The 19,746-nt window shown below is 42.7% G+C and overlaps 1 protein-coding gene across 1 annotated transcript; it reads left to right on the forward strand.

Annotated features, from left to right (window-relative positions):
• Positions 1–4: 4 nt before the first annotated feature.
• On the forward strand, positions 5–19,396 carry LOC129846441 (uncharacterized). Its single transcript, XM_055914371.1, has 4 exons — positions 5–458; positions 6,047–8,949; positions 9,993–10,066; positions 18,488–19,396. The coding sequence occupies exons 2-4, from the start codon at positions 6,144–6,146 to the stop codon at positions 18,587–18,589; spliced, it is 2,982 nt and encodes a 993-aa protein (XP_055770346.1). The 5' UTR covers positions 5–458; positions 6,047–6,143; the 3' UTR covers positions 18,590–19,396.
• The last annotated feature ends 350 nt before the right edge of the window (positions 19,397–19,746 follow it).

Raw genomic sequence — 19,746 nt, forward strand, 5'->3', positions numbered from 1 at the left:
GGATCCAGCAGGAATGTCGGGACATCATTAGGACCGCTCCAAACTCTATGCACAATGGGAAAGAAAAGTATTTTTTTAATTGGATTACTTTTGTATAATTTGGCATAACCTCATTTGTCCATGCATTAAAGTGCTCATACTGTTAAATCTCAGATTAAACTGGATGGAACAGTGAACAATTTGTAATTTGTGAGTGAGTGAGTGTTTCTGCAGATGTGGGCGTGCACAAGCAAGGGGGGAAATGTGGGTGTGAGTATGGACAGGGACAGGGCCAGGGAGAGTAACCTACTTTCAGAACTATTGGGTACTTGGTCATACTTTAGGTTCTGATTAGACATGGCGTACCTTTAGGATTGACGTCCCAAATTCCACAACAAGAAGAAGAAGGTCCCCTGTAGATCAGAAACGTTCCAGTCCAGTGGTTGTCGTCACCAGCACAGACGATACCATATCAACAGGTAGGTGCCATAAACTTACTAGGTACTGAGGGGCTCCTTGAAAGTGATGTCACAGTGTGTGCCGCGCACTGTATGTAACCATTGTACTGGTACAGTGTAGTCCTTCTTGTGCGAAGGTTAGCTTTATCAGATTGTAAATTCCTGTTACAGATCTCATTTGTGATGTTGGTTTAATGTCTTTATTCAATGTTTATTACATGGAAAACAGATTTTATATACCACTAGTTGTTCATATAAAATAATTGCCACCCATAAAAGAAAATAGGAAGTTTATATGCAATAACCCCTGTGGGAAATGTATATTTAATGATGATCACATTTCCGGAAGCTCCTTTGATAAAGTTTAGCCTCGTTGCTATTGAGGAGAAATATTATCCTGTTATATTATATCCCACTAATCTGCATCTTTCCCAACTCCCTGTTACCCCACGGCACATGGGAATATCCCGAGACAGTCCCATTGGAGGTTAGCTTTGTGCTCCCTGTACAATACACTATATATGCACAAAAGTATGTGGACACCCCTTTGAATTAGTGAATTTGTGAGTTCAGTCACACCCGTTGCTGGCAGTTGTGTAAAATCGAGCACACCGCCATGCAATCTCCATAGACAAACATTGGCAGTAGAATGGCCTTACTGAAGAGCTCAGTGACATTAAAGATGGCACCGTCATAGGATTCCACCTTTCCAACAAGTCAGATTTCTGCCCTGCTAGAGCTGCCCCACACGAAGAATCTGACCAACTGGGAATATTTTGTCAGTCCCCACAAGAAAAAAGGCTATTTCTATCCATTTAGGGTTAAGGAAAGAATTAGGGTTAAGGCTAGGTTTTGGGGTTAAAGTTAGGGTTGACGTTCGAGTCAGGGTTTAGGGAAAATAGGATTTTGAATGGGAATCAATTGTGTGTCCCCACAAGGTTAGTTAAACAAGACTGTCTGTGTGTGTGTGTTCCTAAATAGGGATTTAAAGAGCTTTCTTTCTCACAATAGTTAAATGTTTACTCCTCCCTACTGTGGCGAAACATCATTTTCGTGTGTGTGTGTGTGTCCCTCCTCTTTCATAGCCCAAGGACCTGTTCTTCTCTCAAGTGGAGAGTTACATTTGAAATGCATTCAGTGTTGGAATCGAAGTCAGGCTGCGTCCCAATGTACACTACCTTTGTGGTTGACTTGCACGTTTCCAATGTTCGTATATGTTGTAAAATGTGTGATCTACTTTGAAGATAGAAATGTAATGGTTAGAGGGGACAGCCTTGTCTGTCACAATATCATTTATCTGTAAAAAGGTGCATGTCCAATCTTGATATTCTAGCTCTATCCACAACATTTTCCCACCAATGAATAGCCTGCAGGGCAGGCCCCTATGGCCAGTTATAAACCAATCACCCCATGTCCTATCCCATGTTCTTCCATTCATAGTGAAGGTGTCCAGGCTTGTCCGCTCTAACAGGGCATTGTTATGTGAATGTAATCATGTCCAGGTCAGGACATAGCATTGTTTTCTGATTGTAATGTGCAGTATTCCAGGCCAGGACCGCTGCACACTGTCGTACTGTCCCAGATCTACTGTTCATCCCATTGGTTCACCCCCAGTCCTCTCTGTTCTGTCCCACATGCCTCTGCTAATGATTCCTTACAGCGCGTGCCAAAACCCAGGGCACTGTGTGTGTGTGTGTGTGTGTCTGTGTGTGTGTGTTAAAACCCACAGTACTGTGAATCACACTGTGAATGGTTTAGCAGGGAGGGGAAGCAGGGGGGATGAATGTGTAATCTTTTTTTTCTGTCTGGTGCTAGAAACTGAGGACCTGAGTAACCAGGCAGAGAGAGAAGGGGGGAGGCTAGAGATAGCTAGAGAGAAAGTGTGACTGTGAGAGAGAAGGGGATAAATGAGATAGCTAGAGAGAAAGTGTGACTGTGAGAGAGAAGGGGAATAAATGAGATGGCTAGAGAGAAAGTGTGACTGTGAGAGAGAAGGGGAATAAATGAGATGGCTAGAGAGAAAGTGTGACTGTGAGAGAGAAGGGGGATAAATTAGATAGCTAGAGAGAAAGTGTGAATGTGGGAGAGCAGGGAGATAAATGAGATAGCTAGAGAGAAAGTGTGAATGTGAGAGAGAAGGGGGGTAAATGAGATAGCTAGAGAGAAAGTGTGACTGTGGGAGAGAAGGGAGATAAATTAGATGGCTAGAGAGAAAGTGTGACTGTGAGAGAGAAGGGGGATAAATGAGATAGCTAGAGAGAAAGTGTGAATCTGGGAGAGCAGGGAGATAAATGAGATAGCTAGAGAGAAAGTGTGAATATGGGAGAGAAGGGAGATAAATTAGATGGCTAGAGAGAAAGTGTGAATGTGGGAGAGCAGGGAGATAAATGAGATAGCTAGAGAGAAAGTGTGAATGTGGGAGAGAAGGGAGATAAATGAGATAGCTAGAGAGAAAGTGTGAATGTGAGAGAGAAGGGGGATAAATGAGATAGCTAGAGAGAAAGTGTGACTGTGGGAGAGAAGGGAGATAAATGAGATAGCTAGAGAGAAAGTGTGACTGTGGGAGAGAAGGGAGATAAATTAGATGGCTAGAGAGAAAGTGTGACTGTGAGAGAGAAGGGGGATAAATGAGATAGCTAGAGAGAAAGTGTGACTGTGGGAGAGAAGGGAGATAAATTAGATAGCTAGAGAGAAAGTGTGACTGTGGGAGAGAAGGGGGATAAATGAGATGGCTAGAGAGAAAGTGTGAATGTGGGAGAGCAGGGCGATAAATGAGATAGCTAGAGAGAAAGTGTGAATGTGGGAGAGAAGGGAGATAAATTAGATGGCTAGAGAGAAAGTGTGAATGTGGGAGAGAAGGGAGAGAAATTAGATGGCTAGAGAGAAAGTGTGAATGTGGGAGAGAAGGGGGATAAATGAGATGGCTAGAGAGAAAGTGTGAATGTGGGAGAGAAGGGAGATAAATTAGATGGCTAGAGAGAAAGTGTGACTGTGAGAGAGAAGGGGGATAAATGAGATAGCTAGAGAGAAAGTGTGACTGTGAAAAAGAAGGGGGATACATGAGATAGCTAGAGAGAAGGTGTGACTGGGAGAGAAGGGGGATAAATGAGATGGCTAGAGAGAAAGTGTGAATGTGGGAGAGAAGGGAGATAAATGAGATAGCAAGAGAGAAAGTGTGAATGTGGGAGAGAAGGGAGATAAATTAGATGGATAGAGAGAAAGTGTGACAGTGAGAGAGAAGGGGAATAAATGAGATGGCTAGAGAGAAAGTGTGACTGTGAGAGAGAAGGGGGATAAATGAGATAGCTAGAGAGAAAGTGTGACTGTGAAAAAGGAGGATACATGAGATAGCTAGAGAGAAGGTGTGACTGGGAGAGAAGGGGGATAAATGAGATGGCTAGAGAGAAAGTGTGAATGTGGTAGAGCAGGGAGATAAATGAGATAGCTAGAGAGAAAGTGTGAATGTGGGAGAGCAGGGGGATAAATGAGATAGCTAGAGAGAAAGTGTGAATGTGGGAGAGAAGGGAGATAAATGAGATGGCTAGAGAGAAAGTGTGAATGTGGGAGAGAAGGGAGATAAATTAGATGGCTAGAGAGAAAGTGTGACAGTGAGAGAGAAGGGGAATAAATGAGATGGCTAGAGAGAAAGTGTGACTGTGAGAGAGAAGGGGGATAAATTAGATAGCTAGAGAGAAAGTGTGACTGTGAAAAAGAAGGAGGATACATGAGATAGCTAGAGAGAAGGTGTGACTGGGAGAGAAGGGGGATAAATGAGATGGCTAGAGAGAAAGTGTGAATGTGGGAGAGCAGGGAGATAAATGAGATAGCTAGAGAGAAAGTGTGAATGTGGGAGAGCAGGGAGATAAATGAGATAGCTAGAGAGAAAGTGTGAATGTGGGAGAGCAGGGAGATAAATGAGATAGCTAGAGAGAAAGTGTGAATGTGGGAGAGCAGGGAGATAAATGAGATAGCTAGAGAGAAAGTGTGAATGTGGGAGAGAAGGGAGATAAATTAGATGGCTAGAGAGAAAGTGTGACTGTGAAAAAGAAGGAGGATACATGAGATAGCTAGAGAGAAGGTGTGACTGGGAGAGAAGGGGGATAAATGAGATGGCTAGAGAGAAAGTGTGAATGTGGGAGAGCAGGGAGATAAATGAGATAGCTAGAGAGAAAGTGTGAATGTGGGAGAGCAGGGAGATAAATGAGATAGCTAGAGAGAAAGTGTGAATGTGGGAGAGCAGGGAGATAAATGAGATAGCTAGAGAGAAAGTGTGAATGTGGGAGAGAAGGGAGATAAATTAGATGGCTAGAGAGAAAGTGTGAATGTGGGAGAGCAGGGAGATAAATGAGATAGCTAGAGAGAAAGTGTGAATGTGGGAAAGAAGGGAGATAAATTAGATGGCTAGAGAGAAAGTGTGAATGTGGGAGAGCAGGGAGATAAATGAGATAGCTAGAGAGAAAGTGTGAATGTGGGAGAGCAGGGAGATAAATGAGATAGCTAGAGAGAAAGTGTGAATGTGGGAGAGAAGGGAGATAAATGAGATGGCTAGAGAGAAAGTGTGAATGTGGGAGAGAAGGGGGATAAATGAGATGGCTAGAGAGAAAGTGTGACTGTGAGAGAAGGGGAATAAATGAGATGGCTAGAGAGAAAGTGTGACTGTGAGAGAAGGGGAATAAATGAGATGGCTAGAGAGAAAGGGGATAAATGAGATGGCTAGAGAGAAAGTGTGACTGTGAGAGAAAGGGGATAAATGAGATGGCTAGAGAGAAAGTGTGACTGTGAGAGAAAGGGGATAAATGAGATGGCTAGAGAGAAAGTGTTGATGAAAGTAAGGATGGGGAGAAAAATATTCAATAGTGGTTTTGGGGCTTAAGTGATAAATTGGAAAGTGAGACTGTTTTGGAGTGTAAATGAACCTATTAAAGGTATTTGAAAGGGAGAGAGAGAGGTGCCATGGGTGCCATGGCAATAATGAGGACAAAGTACAGACCCATTGTTCTGCTCACTCAGCTGGTGTACAACACTCGCGTGCATGTGTGTGAGAGAGAGCATTGCTGAGCCTCTTGCTCTGAGGTGGTTAAGCACATTAAAGATTGACCCACTCAGCAGAAAACTTTCCAAGTTGCACTGCAGAGGGTTGCCTGGCTAGCCAACCATATTGCTCCAAACAAACGCCACGCCCATGAACGTTTCTTCTCCTCACTGAAGTATGCAGCGAACTATAAAACAGCGGAAGAATTCAGTTTGAGTCGTCAGCCTACTGCAGAGGAGGAGAATCGTGTGTGTAGTAGTTATTTTTACCTCATTGCCAAAGACTAACACAATGCAATGCAATACCATAACCATTCTGCAATGCATTAACAACAACAATTGGTTAGCATTATAACAGGTGTATGAACCATTTAGCTTTACAACACAGAGGGAATGGTGTGTCAAACAGTAAGGAGTATGAGAATACAGTATGAATGACATTATACAACAGTATTTTACTTTATGCATTTGTAGCCTAGAGGATAGAAAATGGATCTGAAAATGGGTTTCCACGCCAGGTTTGTTTTTTGTTCAGCTCCGCGAATCATTCCTTTTCCTCTCTGTCCTCTTTCTTCCAGACCGACCTGCTGAAGACTGACTGTTACAAACTGTTCTAGTCCAGACTGTTATTTCAAGTCAACAGAGACAGCCAATTGGCAGTCTACCCGTCTCATCATGGAAACAATGAAGCCGGTGGCCAACCGACAGAGCTCAGCCGAATCATTGGACAAGTGGGCCAGCGAGGTTTGGTGGACGGAGGAGGGCGAAATGGACCCCACTCTGGCCCAGGACACTACCCCTCCTCACCCGTTGGTCAAACAGGCACCCAGGGCAAAGTCAGAAGACCTGGGGTCGGAATCTCCAGATGCTCCAGAGCCTAGACCTCAAGTGTCTCCCTCAAGTGAGAACCTTACAGACTCAACAAACAAAATGGCAGGAGTGGTTCCTAAAATGGAGCAGGAGGCACTTTCTGAGGTAAATCAGGTGCCTAGTAGTAGAATCCAGGTGGGTGATAGTGAATTGGAACAAGACCTTAAAATGATAGATGACAATCACTGTGAGATGGAAGATGCCGTTGCTTTTCGGTCGCCTCTTGCCTGCACTGACCAAGCCTCACCTGCAGAGGGCGCTCCAGAGACCCAGCCATATCCATTGGAGGAGGAAGAAGAAGAAGAGGAGACCATTGACTGTATCAGTGATGGTAAGGTGGAGGTGATCTCTAACCCTGTAGAGGAGGAAATGTCGTCATCAGACAGCCAGGGTAGCCAGGAGTGGCCCTCGAGATCTCACCTTGATGACGTTGTGGAGGAAGACAAAGAAGAAGAAGATGGTGCCAAGAAAGACAAAGTAGAGGAGTTTCAGTCTGTTGAGATGTTGAAAAATGGCGCTGTGCGGTTGGAGATGAATACAGAGTGTTCAGCTAGTAGTGAACTTGAGCAGGGGCTGTCAGAGACGATGTGTGCTACAGAGCAGGTAGCTGACAATCAAGAGGCTAGTGAGTGCCCAATCAGTAGTGACAGAGAGAAGACAATGTCAGACAATAACAACCATGATACTATGAAGGCTGCTGAAACTAGCACCCACTCTCCACTAAAAAGAGAGAGTTCTGATGACATATTCTCTGAGTCCCCAGAAAACCCTGAATCAGCTTTTGCCGGTGATGGAGAGGAGAACCAGAGTGTTGACTCCAAGCCTTTAGACATCAGCTCAGCCCGGAGACAGTGGGTTAGGCTGGACAGTACCAGAAGCAAAGCCCCTCAGCCTGAGCAATCCAACTCCTCTAGATCCTCCTCTTGTAGCCACCTAGTAGACCTGGCTCAGCCCCCGGATGTAGTTACACCAGATAAACAGCAGGGGGAGCAGTTGTTACGAAATGTCACTGCTGCCCTGACGCATCATAGTAACCAGGAAGTGGCAGCACAACAGGTGTTCAAGGGAGCAACTCCGGCTCCGCCCCTGGCGACGGTCGCCAAGGAGCCAGCTAATCAGGTCAAGGCAGATCTCCTTGGCTCTGGCTGTGTTGTAGTGAAAGAGCAGGCGGGTGGAGAGAGAGAGGAGGGAAAGAGGGAGGGAGACAACAGGCAAACAGGTGGAGAGAGAGGGCATAGAGCGAGTGGACTTGGCGCAGCGGGCAAGGCAGACAGGAAGAAAAGAGTGAAACGGAGCGAAGAAAAGAGGACAAACCCTGGGTTGTTGATGTCGAGAGACAGTCACAGCAAAGCTTCCAAGATGAAGTTGGGAGGGGACTTGTTCGATGACAGCCAGAGTGACAGCGGCGTATCTGCCGACTTCTCCCTTGGTAGTACCGTGGAGCTCCAAACCACCACCTCCACCCCCACCCTCACCTCTCCTCCTGCCGACGAGACCCCCATCGAGAGGGAGATCCGTCGGGCAGTGCAGCGTGAGCAGTCCCTCAGGAGATCCAGGGGCCTCCACAACAAGCTGCCCACCCAGGAATATGTGGACATCCCCCTAAGGAAGTCAGTCTTGACTGAGACCCTGCCTTCCAAATTGGACAAGAGCCAGGAGGGGAAGGACCGTCAGTTTGCGGGGAAGAAGATGCAGAAGGAGATCAGTGTAGAGACCCAGAGGGAACAGGTCCTGGTTCAACTAGGGAAAGTTAGAGGTTCCTATGACAAGGGGACAGTACGCCAGCTCAAGGAAAGGAAGAAGTTATTTGAAGCTTTCCAGGAGCCCAAAGAGACATCCTTGATGATATTGTCCCAGAGCAAGGCACCCTCCTGGGCTTCGGCGAGTGACCTCTCCACCCTGGAGATCCAGGGGAACGACGCTTCATCTGTGTCCTTTGTCGGAGGCTCGTTTGGGGAGAGAAGACGTAGTAGCCTGGAGCTGATGTCCCAGAACCAGAGCCCCTCTGGAACACCTAAAGGCATCACCTACACCCCTCATGGGGCCCCTGTCCCCCGGGGACCCATTCTCTCCGAGAGCACCGGGGGCCAGATCATCATCCTGGATAACCACCACCACCTGGTTCTTCCCGCTCCGGCCCACGTCCACCACGTCTCCAAGCCCCTCAGGCACTCCCACAGTACGGGCACGCTCACCGAGACACAGGGCCTCACCGTGGTCGACTCTGCTTCCATATACTCCTCAACCAGTGCACTCAGCGGAGAAGAGAGAAGGGTTTTTTGGAGGGATGAGGATGGAGGGAGGATGGATCAGGAGGAGGAGGAGGAGGAAGAGGTTCCAAAGGAGAACCCCTTCTTCAAGCTGCGCTCCTCATCGGTGTCTCAGGACAAGGTGGAGCAGGATATCCGGGAAGCCAGGGAGAGAGATAAGGAGCTACGGAGGCAGAGGAGCAGTCTGTACGGGGGAGGAGGAGGAGGGGGGATGCCAGCCAATAGGGAGGTACAGAGTCCCACTTCTCCTCCTCCTCCACCTCTACTTCTAGAGAACGGACTGGCGACTCCTGAACTATCTGTTACCCCCTCATCGCGGACAGCCTCTGCAACACCAACAGGTCAGTGTATAGTGTGTGTGTTCAATTATTTGTGTGTGTGTGTGTGTGTGTGTGTGTGTGTGTGTGTGTGTGTGTGTGTCAGGAGAGATGATGAAAAGACAATGTAATAGTTCAGTGAGGATATCATTTCATCTCCCATTGGGTCAGGTAGTGTTACATCATCAAACATCTAACACAACATTCTCACTGTCATCAGGAGTTCTGCTCCAGAGATCACAGTCTTTGTGTGCATCGCAAATTGTACCCTATTCCCTAAACAGTGCACTACTGTTGACCAGGGCTCTGGTCAAAAATAGTGCACTAAATAGGGAATAGGGTGCCAAAGTAGTGCACGGAATAGGGTGGGTGCCGTTTGGTAAGCAACCCTTGCCAACAGGCTGAATGATACACTACTGGGTAACTAACTAAACTAAAGTTGGGATCTTCTGTACAATTAACTGCCGGATCAAAAGTGAGTGAAAATATATGAAAGTGAAAATCACTGACTCATGTCTTGACCCTTCATTGTGTCAGCAAAACACAAAGCTCTTTAGAAAATCTTTTCCAAGATGAATTGTAGAACCCAGCCTAGAATACATGCTTGTGAGGCAACTTTGGATTCTGGGAGTTGGTAGACACTAAGGGATGTTTAACATGAATGAATATGTAACAAACTAATACAATCTAATGGTTATACATTTCAGAGCGTAAATCACCCTTGGAAATCATTCAAAGTGCTTAGTGATGTGACCAGTATGAAAAACGCTTTTCAAATAAAGCTGTTATCACAGTAATAATTAGTACCAGTGTTATTACGATGTGCTGTGCCAAGGCAAGCTGGGTGTATTGTGTATGTTGTCAGTGGTAGGCCCACAGTAGCTGCCAGACAGACAGGGACAGGCCTGGCTCATCTGGGTACAGTACTGAATAGAGGGACGCCAGGGTTAGGGTGTGCTAACACCACAAGAGTCCTCTGTGACTCCGTGTCTGAGAAATTATAGTTTTATTATAAATTATAGATCATTATGTAACTATAATTTCCTCTCGCCTCCCACTCTCTCCAGCGCGACAGTCTCTTGGGAAGCTGGGCATGTGGCCTCCACCACAGACAGATGGGTATCCGGATAGCCAATCAGAGGTATGTTAATTCCTTCCCTCACCAAACATAATCTATATAGGCCCAGGAGTTTTCCTGAGTAGGTAAAACGTCGGGGCTTAATCATACGCTTTGATGAGCGCTCTTAGTTTATATCATGACGAGCCCTCTTAGTTTATATCATGACGAGCGCTCTTAGTTTATATCATGACGAGCCCTCTTAGTTTATATCATGACGAGCGCTCTTAGTTTATATCATGACGAGCGCTCTTAGTTTATATCATGACGAGCGCTCTTAGTTTATATCATGACGAGCGTTCTTAGTTTATATCATGACGAGCGCTCTTAGTTTATATCATGACGAGCGCTATTAGTTTATATCATGACGAGCGCTCTTAGTTTATATCATGTTGCACCGGAAGAAACACTGGTGGCTCAAAGTTGATTTCCTGGTCAGTAAAACCACCTGGCCCTAACATACGGTCGTCACTAGTTATCACAGCCACAAAGTCATAAACACTGCCTATTTCTTCTTAAAATTATATTTTAAACTTAACCCTAACTTTAACCACACTGCTAACCTTATCCCTAACTTTAACCATACTGCTAACCTTATCCCTAACTTTAACCATACTGCTAACCTTATTCCCAACTTTAACCACACTGCTAACCTTATCCCTAACTTTAACCACACTGCTAACCTTATTCCTAACTTTAACCACACTGCTAACCTTATCCCTAACTTTAACCACACTGCTAACCTTATCCCTAACTTTAACCACACTGCTAACCTTATCCCTAACTTTAACCATACTGCTAACCTTATTCCCAACTTTAACCACACTGCTAACCTTATCCCTAACTTTAACCACACTGCTAACCTTATTCCTAACTTTAACCACACTGCTAACCTTATCCCTAACTTTAACCACACTGCTAACCTTATCCCTAACTTTAACCACACTGCTAACCTTATCCCTAAATTTAACCACACTGCTAACCTTAACCCTAACTTTAACCACACTGCTAACCTTATCCCTAACTTTAACCACACTGCTAACCTTATCCCTAACTTTAACCACACTGCTAACCTTATCCCTAACTTTAACCACACTGCTAACCTTATCCCTAACTTTAACCACACTGCTAACCTTATCCCTAACTTTAACCACACTGCTAACCCTATCCCGAACTTTAACCACACTGCTAACCTTATCCCTAATGTTAACCACACTGCTAACCCTATCCCTAATGTTAACCACACTAATAATCTTATCCCTAACTTTAACCACACTGCTAACCTTATCCCTAACTTTAACCACACTGCTAATCTTATCCCTAACTTTAACCACACTGCTAACCTTATCCCTAACTTTAACCACACTGCTAACCTTATCCCTAATGTTAACCACACTGCTAACCTTATCCCAAACTTTAACCACACTGCTAATGTTATCCCGAACTTTAACCACACTGCTAACCTTATCCCAAACTTTAACCACACTGCTAACCTTATCCCTAACTTTAACTACACTGCTAACCTTATCCCCAACTTTAACCACACTGCTAACCTTATCCCTAACTTTAACCACACTGCTAACCCTATCCCTAACTTTAACCACACTGCTAATCTTATCCCTAATGTTAACCACACTGCTAACCTTATCCCTAACTTTAACCACACTGCTAACCTTATCCCTAACTTTAACCACACTGCTAACCTTATCCCTAACTTTAACCACACTGCTAACCTTATTCCTAACTTTAACCACACTGCTAACCTTATCCCTAACTTTAAACACACTGCTAACCTTATCCCTAACTTTAACCACACTGCTAACCTTATCCCTAACTTTAACCACACTGCTAACCTTAACCCTAACTTTAACCACATTGCTAACCTTATCCCTAACTTTAACCACACTGCTAACCTTATCCCTAACTTTAACCACACTGCTAACCTTATCCCTAACTTTAACCACACTGCTAACCTTATCCCTAACTTTAACCACACTGCTAACCTTATCCCTAACTTTAACCACACTGCTAACCCTATCCCGAACTTTAACCACACTGCTAACCTTATCCCTAATGTTAACCACACTGCTAACCCTATCCCTAATGTTAACCACACTGCTAATCTTATCCCTAACTTTAACCACACTGCTAACCTTATCCCTAACTTTAACCACACTGCTAATCTTATCCCTAACTTTAACCACACTGCTAACCTTATCCCTAACTTTAACCACACTGCTAACCTTATCCCTAATGTTAACCACACTGCTAACCTTATCCCAAACTTTAACCACACTGCTAATGTTATCCCGAACTTTAACCACACTGCTAACCTTATCCCTAACTTTAACCACACTGCTAACCTTATCCCTAACTTTAACCACACTGCTAACATTATCCCTAACTTTAACCACACTGCTAACCCTATCCCGAACTTTAACCACACTGCTAACCTTATCCCTAATGTTAACCACACTGCTAACCCTATCCCTAACTTTAACCACACTGCTAACCTTATCCCTAACTTTAACCACACTGCTAACCCTATCCGAACGTTAACCAAACTGCTAACCTTATCCCTAACTTTAACCACACTGCTAACCTTATCCCTAACTTTAACCACACTGCTAACCTTATCCCTAACTTTAACCACACTACTAACCTTATCCATAATGTTAACCACACTACTAACCTTCTCCCTAATGTTAACCACACTGCTAACCTTATCCCTAACTTTAAACACACTGCTAATCTTATCCCTAATGTTAACCACACTGCTAACCTTATCCCTAATGTTAACCACACTGCTAACCTTATCCCTAATGTTAACCACACTGCTAACATTATCCCAAACTTTAACCACACTGCTAATCTTATCCCGAACTTTAACCACACTGCTAACCTTATCCCGAACTTTAACCACACTGCTAACCCTATCCTGAACTTTAACCACACTGCTAACCCTATCCTGAACTTTAACCACACTGCTAACCTTATCCCTAACTTTAACCACACTGTTAACATTATCCCTAACTTTAACCACACTACTAACCTTATCCATAATGTTAACCACACTACTAACCTTATCCCTAATGTTAACCACACTGCTAACCTTATCCCTAACTTTAACCACACTGCTAACCTTATCCCTAATGTTAACCACACTGCTAATCTTATCCCGAACTTTAACCACACTGCTAACCCTATCCTGAACTTTAACCACACTGCTAACCTTATCCCGAACTTTAACCACACTGCTAACCCTATCCCTAACTTTAACCACACTGCTAACCTTATCCCTAACTTTAACCACACTGCTAACCCTATCCGAACGTTAACCAAACTGCTAACCTTATCCCTAACTTTAACCACACTGCTAACCTTATCCCTAACTTTAACCACACTGCTAACCTTATCCCTAACTTTAACCACACTACTAACCTTATCCATAATGTTAACCACACTGCTAACCTTATCCCTAACTTTAACCACACTGCTAATCTCATCCCTAATGTTAACCACACTGCTAACGTTATCCCTAATGTTAACCACACTGCTAACCTTATCCCTAATGTTAACCACACTGCTAACATTATCCCAAACTTTAACCACACTGCTAATCTTATCCCGAACTTTAACCACACTGCTAACCTTATCCCGAACTTTAACCACACTGCTAACCCTATCCTGAACTTTAACCACACTGCTAACCCTATCCTGAACTTTAACCACACTGCTAACCTTATCCCTAACTTTAACCACACTGTTAACATTATCCCTAACTTTAACCACACTACTAACCTTATCCATAATGTTAACCACACTGCTAATCTTATCCCGAACTTTAACCACACTGCTAACCCTATCCTGAACTTTAACCACACTGCTAACCTTATCCCGAACTTTAACCACACTGCTAACCTTATCCCTAACACCTAACCACACTGCTAACCTTATCCCGATCTTTAACCACACTGCTAACCTTATCCCTAATGTTAACCACACTGCTAACCTTATCCTAAACTTTAACCACACTGCTAATCTTATCCCTAACTTTAACCACACTGCTAACCTTATCCCGAACTTTAACCACACTGCTAACCTTATCCCTAACTTTAACCACACTGCTAACCTTATCCCTAATGTTAACCACACTGCTAACCTTATCCCTAACTTTAACCACACTGCTAATCTTATCCCTAATGTTACCACACTGCTAACCTTATCCCTAATGTTAACCACACTGCTAACCTTATCCCTAATGTTAACCACACTGCTAACCTTATCCCGAACTTTAACCACACTGCTAACCTTATCCCGAACTTTAACCACACTGCTAACCTTATCCCTAACTTTAACCACACTGCTAATCTTACCCCTAACTTTAACCACACTGCTAACCTTATCCCTAATGTTAACCACACTGCTAACCTTATCCCTAATGTTAACCACACTGCTATCCTTATCCCTAATGTTAACCACACTGCTAACCTTATCCCGAACTTTAAATTAAGAAAAAATAAACATTTTTTTTCATGATTTTTTACGATATTACCCAATTTTGACTCTGTGGCTGTGCTATCTACAGTCTTAGAAAAAAGGGAGAGGAGAGAACCCTTTTGGGTTCCATGTAGAACCCTCTGTGAAACCAAAAAGCATTCTACCTGAAAATAAAAAGGGTTCTTCAAAGGGTTCTCCTATGGGGACAGCTGAAGAACCCTTTTAGGTTCTAGATATCACCTTATTTTTAAGAGTGTAGTGGAAACCATAACATACCCAAACAAACATGTCCTCTCCATACTTCATACATAAACACCAGGACACTATCACTGCATTAGACTCAACATTTAACCATATTTAGCCATTTAGCCATATATACTGTAGCACCAGAGCACGTGTAGATTTTCCATTGGTGGCATTTTCTCAGTGAATTCAGCCCTCAGAGCAAATAACACCACATCTGATAGTAAGGAGCTTCCTTAATCAATTGCGATAAGAGAGAGAAGGGGGAGAGAGAGAGAGCAGTGGATTCGAAATATGAATAGAGTTTGGGTATGGAAAGAGCGAGAGAGAGAGAGAAAGAGCAAAAGAGAGACAGAATGAAAGTGGAGAGAAAGAGAGAGTCCCTCCTGAGTTCCTCCACGGTTGCTCTCTTGGGTTACACATCTCTCTGAAGTTGAAGTGACTACAAGATTAGCATCGGCTGACTGCAACTTTATAAATCTGACATAATTGTAAACCAGTCTGACAGCTAGAAGCACTGTTCCCTAGCCTGAGCCCCATGCAGTCCCTTTAGCCTGGTCCCAGATCAGTTTGTGCTGCCTGATCAAAGGGGTTCAATTGGCAAGAAAGCACAAAGGGATCTGGGACCAGGCTACAGTCATTCTGCCTGCTACATTATCTACAGTGTATATCTACACAGACTACAGATAAGAAAGATTCAATAATAACGGATGGAGGGAGAAAGATAGCGATGCTTGTCAACTTAGAGCAGAGGCCTGAAAACAGCATAACGTGGTTATGGATTACGGTCGAATGAATTCACATTTTAATTTGATTTAAAAAAAAATGTACTTGATCTTTATCTGCATTGTTGGAAAAGGACACATATGTAAGAATTTCACTGTTAGTCAACACCTGTTGTTTACAAACAACGTGACAAATTTGATTTGACATGACCTCGGTGCTAACGATGTTGATCCATGAGATGTGATCTCAAATCATCCTTTTTTATCATCCCCTCTTTTCTAACTCACTCTACTCTCTATTATACCTCCCTCTACTCTCTATTATAACTCCCTCTACTCTCTATTATACCTCCCTCTACTCTCTATTATAACTCCCTCCACTCTCTATTATAACTCCGTCTACTCTCTATTATAACTCCCTCTACTCTCTATTATAACTCCCTCTACTCTCTATTATAACTCCGTCTACTCTCTATTATAACTCCCTCTACTCACTATTATAATTCCCTCTACTCTCTATTATAACTCCCTCTACTCTCTATTATAACTCCCTCTACTCTCTATTATAACTCCCTCTACTCTCTATTTTAACTCCTTCTACTCTCTATTATAACTCCCTCTACTCTCTATTATAACTCTCTCTACTCTCTATTATAACTCCCTCTACTCTCTATTATAACTCTCTATTATAACTCCCTCTACTCACTATTATAATTCCCTCTACTCTCTATTATAACTCCCTCTACTCTCTATTATAACTCCCTCTACTCTCTATTATACCTCCCTCTACTCTCTATTATAACTCTCTATTATAACTCCCTCTACTCACTATTATAATTCCCTCTACTCTCTATCATAACTCCCTCTACTCTCTATCATAACTCCCTATACTCTCTATTATAACTCCCTCTACTCTCTATTATAACTCTCTCTACTCTCTATTATACCTCCCTCTACTCTCTATTATAACTCTCTATTATAACTCCCTCTACTCACTATTATAATTCCCTCTACTCTCTATTATAACTCCCTCTACTCTCTATTATAACTCCCTCTACTCTCTATTATACCTCCCTCTACTCTCTATTATAACTCTCTATTATAATTCCCTCTACTCACTATTATAATTCCCTCTACTCTCTATTATAACTCCCTCTACTCTCTATCATAACTCCCTATACTCTCTATTATAACTCCCTATACTCTCTATTATAACTCTCTCTACTCTCTATTATAACTCCCTCTACTCTCTATTATAACTCCCTCTACTCTCTATTATACCTCCCTCTACTCTCTATTATAACTCCCTCTACTCTCTATTATAACTCCCTCTACTCTCTATTATAACTCTCTCTACTCTCTATTATAACTCCCTCTACTCTCTATTATAACTCCCTCTACTCTCTATTATAACTCTCTCTACTCTCTATTATAACTCTACTCTCTATTATAACTCCCTCTACTCTCTATTATAACTCCCTCTACTCTCTATTATAACTATCTCTACTCTCTATTATAACTCCCTCTACTCTCTATCATAACTCCCTATACTCTCTATTATAACTCCCTCTACTCTCTATTATAACTCTCTCTACTCTCTATTATAACTCCCTCTACTCTCTATTATAACTCTCTATTATAACTCCCTCTACTCACTATTATACCTCCCTCTACTCTCTATTATAACTCCCTCTACTCTCTATTATAACTCCCTCTACTCTCTATTATACCTCCCTCTACTCTCTATTATAACTCTCTATTATAACTCCCTCTACTCACTATTATAATTCCCTCTACTCTCTATTATAACTCCCTCTACTCTCTATCATAACTCCCTATACTCTCTATTATAACTCCCTCTACTCTCTATTATAACTCTCTCTACTCTCTATTATAACTCCCTCTACTCTCTATTATAACTCCCTCTACTCTCTACTATACCTCCCTCTACTCTCTATTATAACTCCCTCTACTCTCTATTATAACTCCCTCTACTCTCTATTATAACTCTCTCTACTCTCTATTATAACTCCCTCTACTCTCTATTATAACTCCCTCTACTCTCTATTATAACTCCCTCTACTCTCTATTATAACTCCCTCTACTCTCTATTATAACTCTCTCTACTCTCTATTATAACTCTACTCTCTATTATAACTCCCTCTACTCTCTATTATAACTCCCTCTACTCTCTATTATAACTCTCTCTACTCTCTATTATAACTCCCTCTACTCTCTATCATAACTCCCTCTACTCTCTATTATAACTCCCTCTACTCTCTATTATAACTCCATCTACTCTCTATCATAACTCCCTCTACTCTCTATTATAACTCCATCTACTCTCTATCATAACTCCCTCTACTCTCTATTATAACTCTCTCTACTCTCTATCATAACTCCCTCTACTCTCTATTATAACTCCCTCTACTCTCTATTATAACTCCATCTACTCTCTATCATAACTCCCTCTACTCTCTATTATAACTCCCTCTACTCTCTATTATAACTCCATCTACTCTCTATCATAACTCCCTCTACTCTCTATTATAACTCTCTCTACTCTCTATCATAACTCCATCTACTCTCTATCATAACTCCCTCTACTCTCTATTATAACTCCATCTACTCTCTATCATAACTCCCTCTACTCTCTATTATAACTCTCTCTACTCTCTATCATAACTCCCTCTACTCTCTATTATAACTCTCTCTACTCTCTATTATAACTCTCTCTACTCTCTATTATAACTCCCTCTACTCTCTATCATAACTCCCTCTACTCTCTATTCCCCGTCATTATAAACTCCTATACTCTTTCTCGATGTCCCCTTCTCTTTTTTTCTCTTTTCACTTTCTACTCTTTTTCGCGTTGTCTGCCTCTCTCATATTTCTCTCTAATCTCTTTCTCACACACACACTTGTCTCCCTCTCTCTATTTCTACTCACTCACTTTTTCACCTTCTCTTCTTTCCAGGGCCTCCAGAGCCCGCGGACCCCCAGACAGAAGACTCCTCTCCTGCAGCGCTGGGAGTCCGGCCAGGTCATGAACGGCCATGGAGGGGAGGAGGACGACTAAGACAGGCCTTGTGTCAGTTTGTCCTTTTAGAGCATAATGAACAAGATTACAATGACAATGGGGGACTTGACCCTAGATCAGTACTCCTATTATGAGACGGTTTATGAATACAGGCCCTGATCTACTGCTGAAAGCTCAGCGGAAGGACGGGAAGAAACCAGATCATTGGAATGAAGAATTAGAAACAGACAACCATGGAAGTAGAATATGTGAAAATGCACTGGAGAAACAGAGGTTTTGGGAGTTGGAACTCTGGACTTTTGGAACCATTTGAATGTCATATCAGAACTTTGGAACTGAACTGTAAATTGGAGCTTTGGAATGCAGTGGGAGAGATTGAACCAATGGATGGTCATTGGAAGATGTTTTTACCAGAAGAGACTGGCCGAATCTCTACAGTACGGTTTTTGTGAGGGTTGAAGGAGGTTGAAATGGGTTACGTTGTATTGCTTCTGAAGCACATGACTCAGCATGGATTTATATGGATCTGTATATAATGCACATTTTGTGATAAATCTATTTTGGGAGAATATTTCCTTCCCCGTAGTTTCTATTTACTATAGATAAGCCGTTTCTACAGTATGTAAGTTGACATTATGATATAATTATGTGTAATTAATTAAGTGATTAACAAATGCAATCTACATTCAGTCAGCTACTACAAATCAAGTGAGTCCACATAGTAAATACTGCTAAATCTAATGTATGATACCGATCTAACATAATCATTCATCAGAGATGGTGTTTTTATGCAAGATGATGTCCATAAAGTAGTCAAGAGGAACAATTACATACATGTAAACCCAATGTCTTTCTGCTTTCATGTTTGTGTCTGATTTCTACTAAAACACACAGGAAGAATGATTAGGTGCACACACAGTAGTGGTGATGTGAGGAGCTGTTGTATCAGCAGGGTGGATCACCCATTGTCACAGTGTAACTCGTGAGCCTTGCCCAGTTTTTACTGCCTTTGGGCTGGGCTGACACAGGCATAGGGAGTCCAAATGTCATACACTCAATCAATGAATGACAGCGTAGTGGCAATGACATTAATGGCATGACTTAGTAGAGTTTTGTTTCAAGTTAAAACGCCTAACATGTACCTTGCCCTTTTTGGGTGGTTGTGTCCAACAATGATTGAGATAAACGCGCGCTGG

This window comes from Salvelinus fontinalis, unplaced genomic scaffold (genome assembly GCF_029448725.1).
Source record: "Salvelinus fontinalis isolate EN_2023a unplaced genomic scaffold, ASM2944872v1 scaffold_0540, whole genome shotgun sequence".
Classification (NCBI taxonomy): Eukaryota; Metazoa; Chordata; class Actinopteri; order Salmoniformes; family Salmonidae; genus Salvelinus; species Salvelinus fontinalis.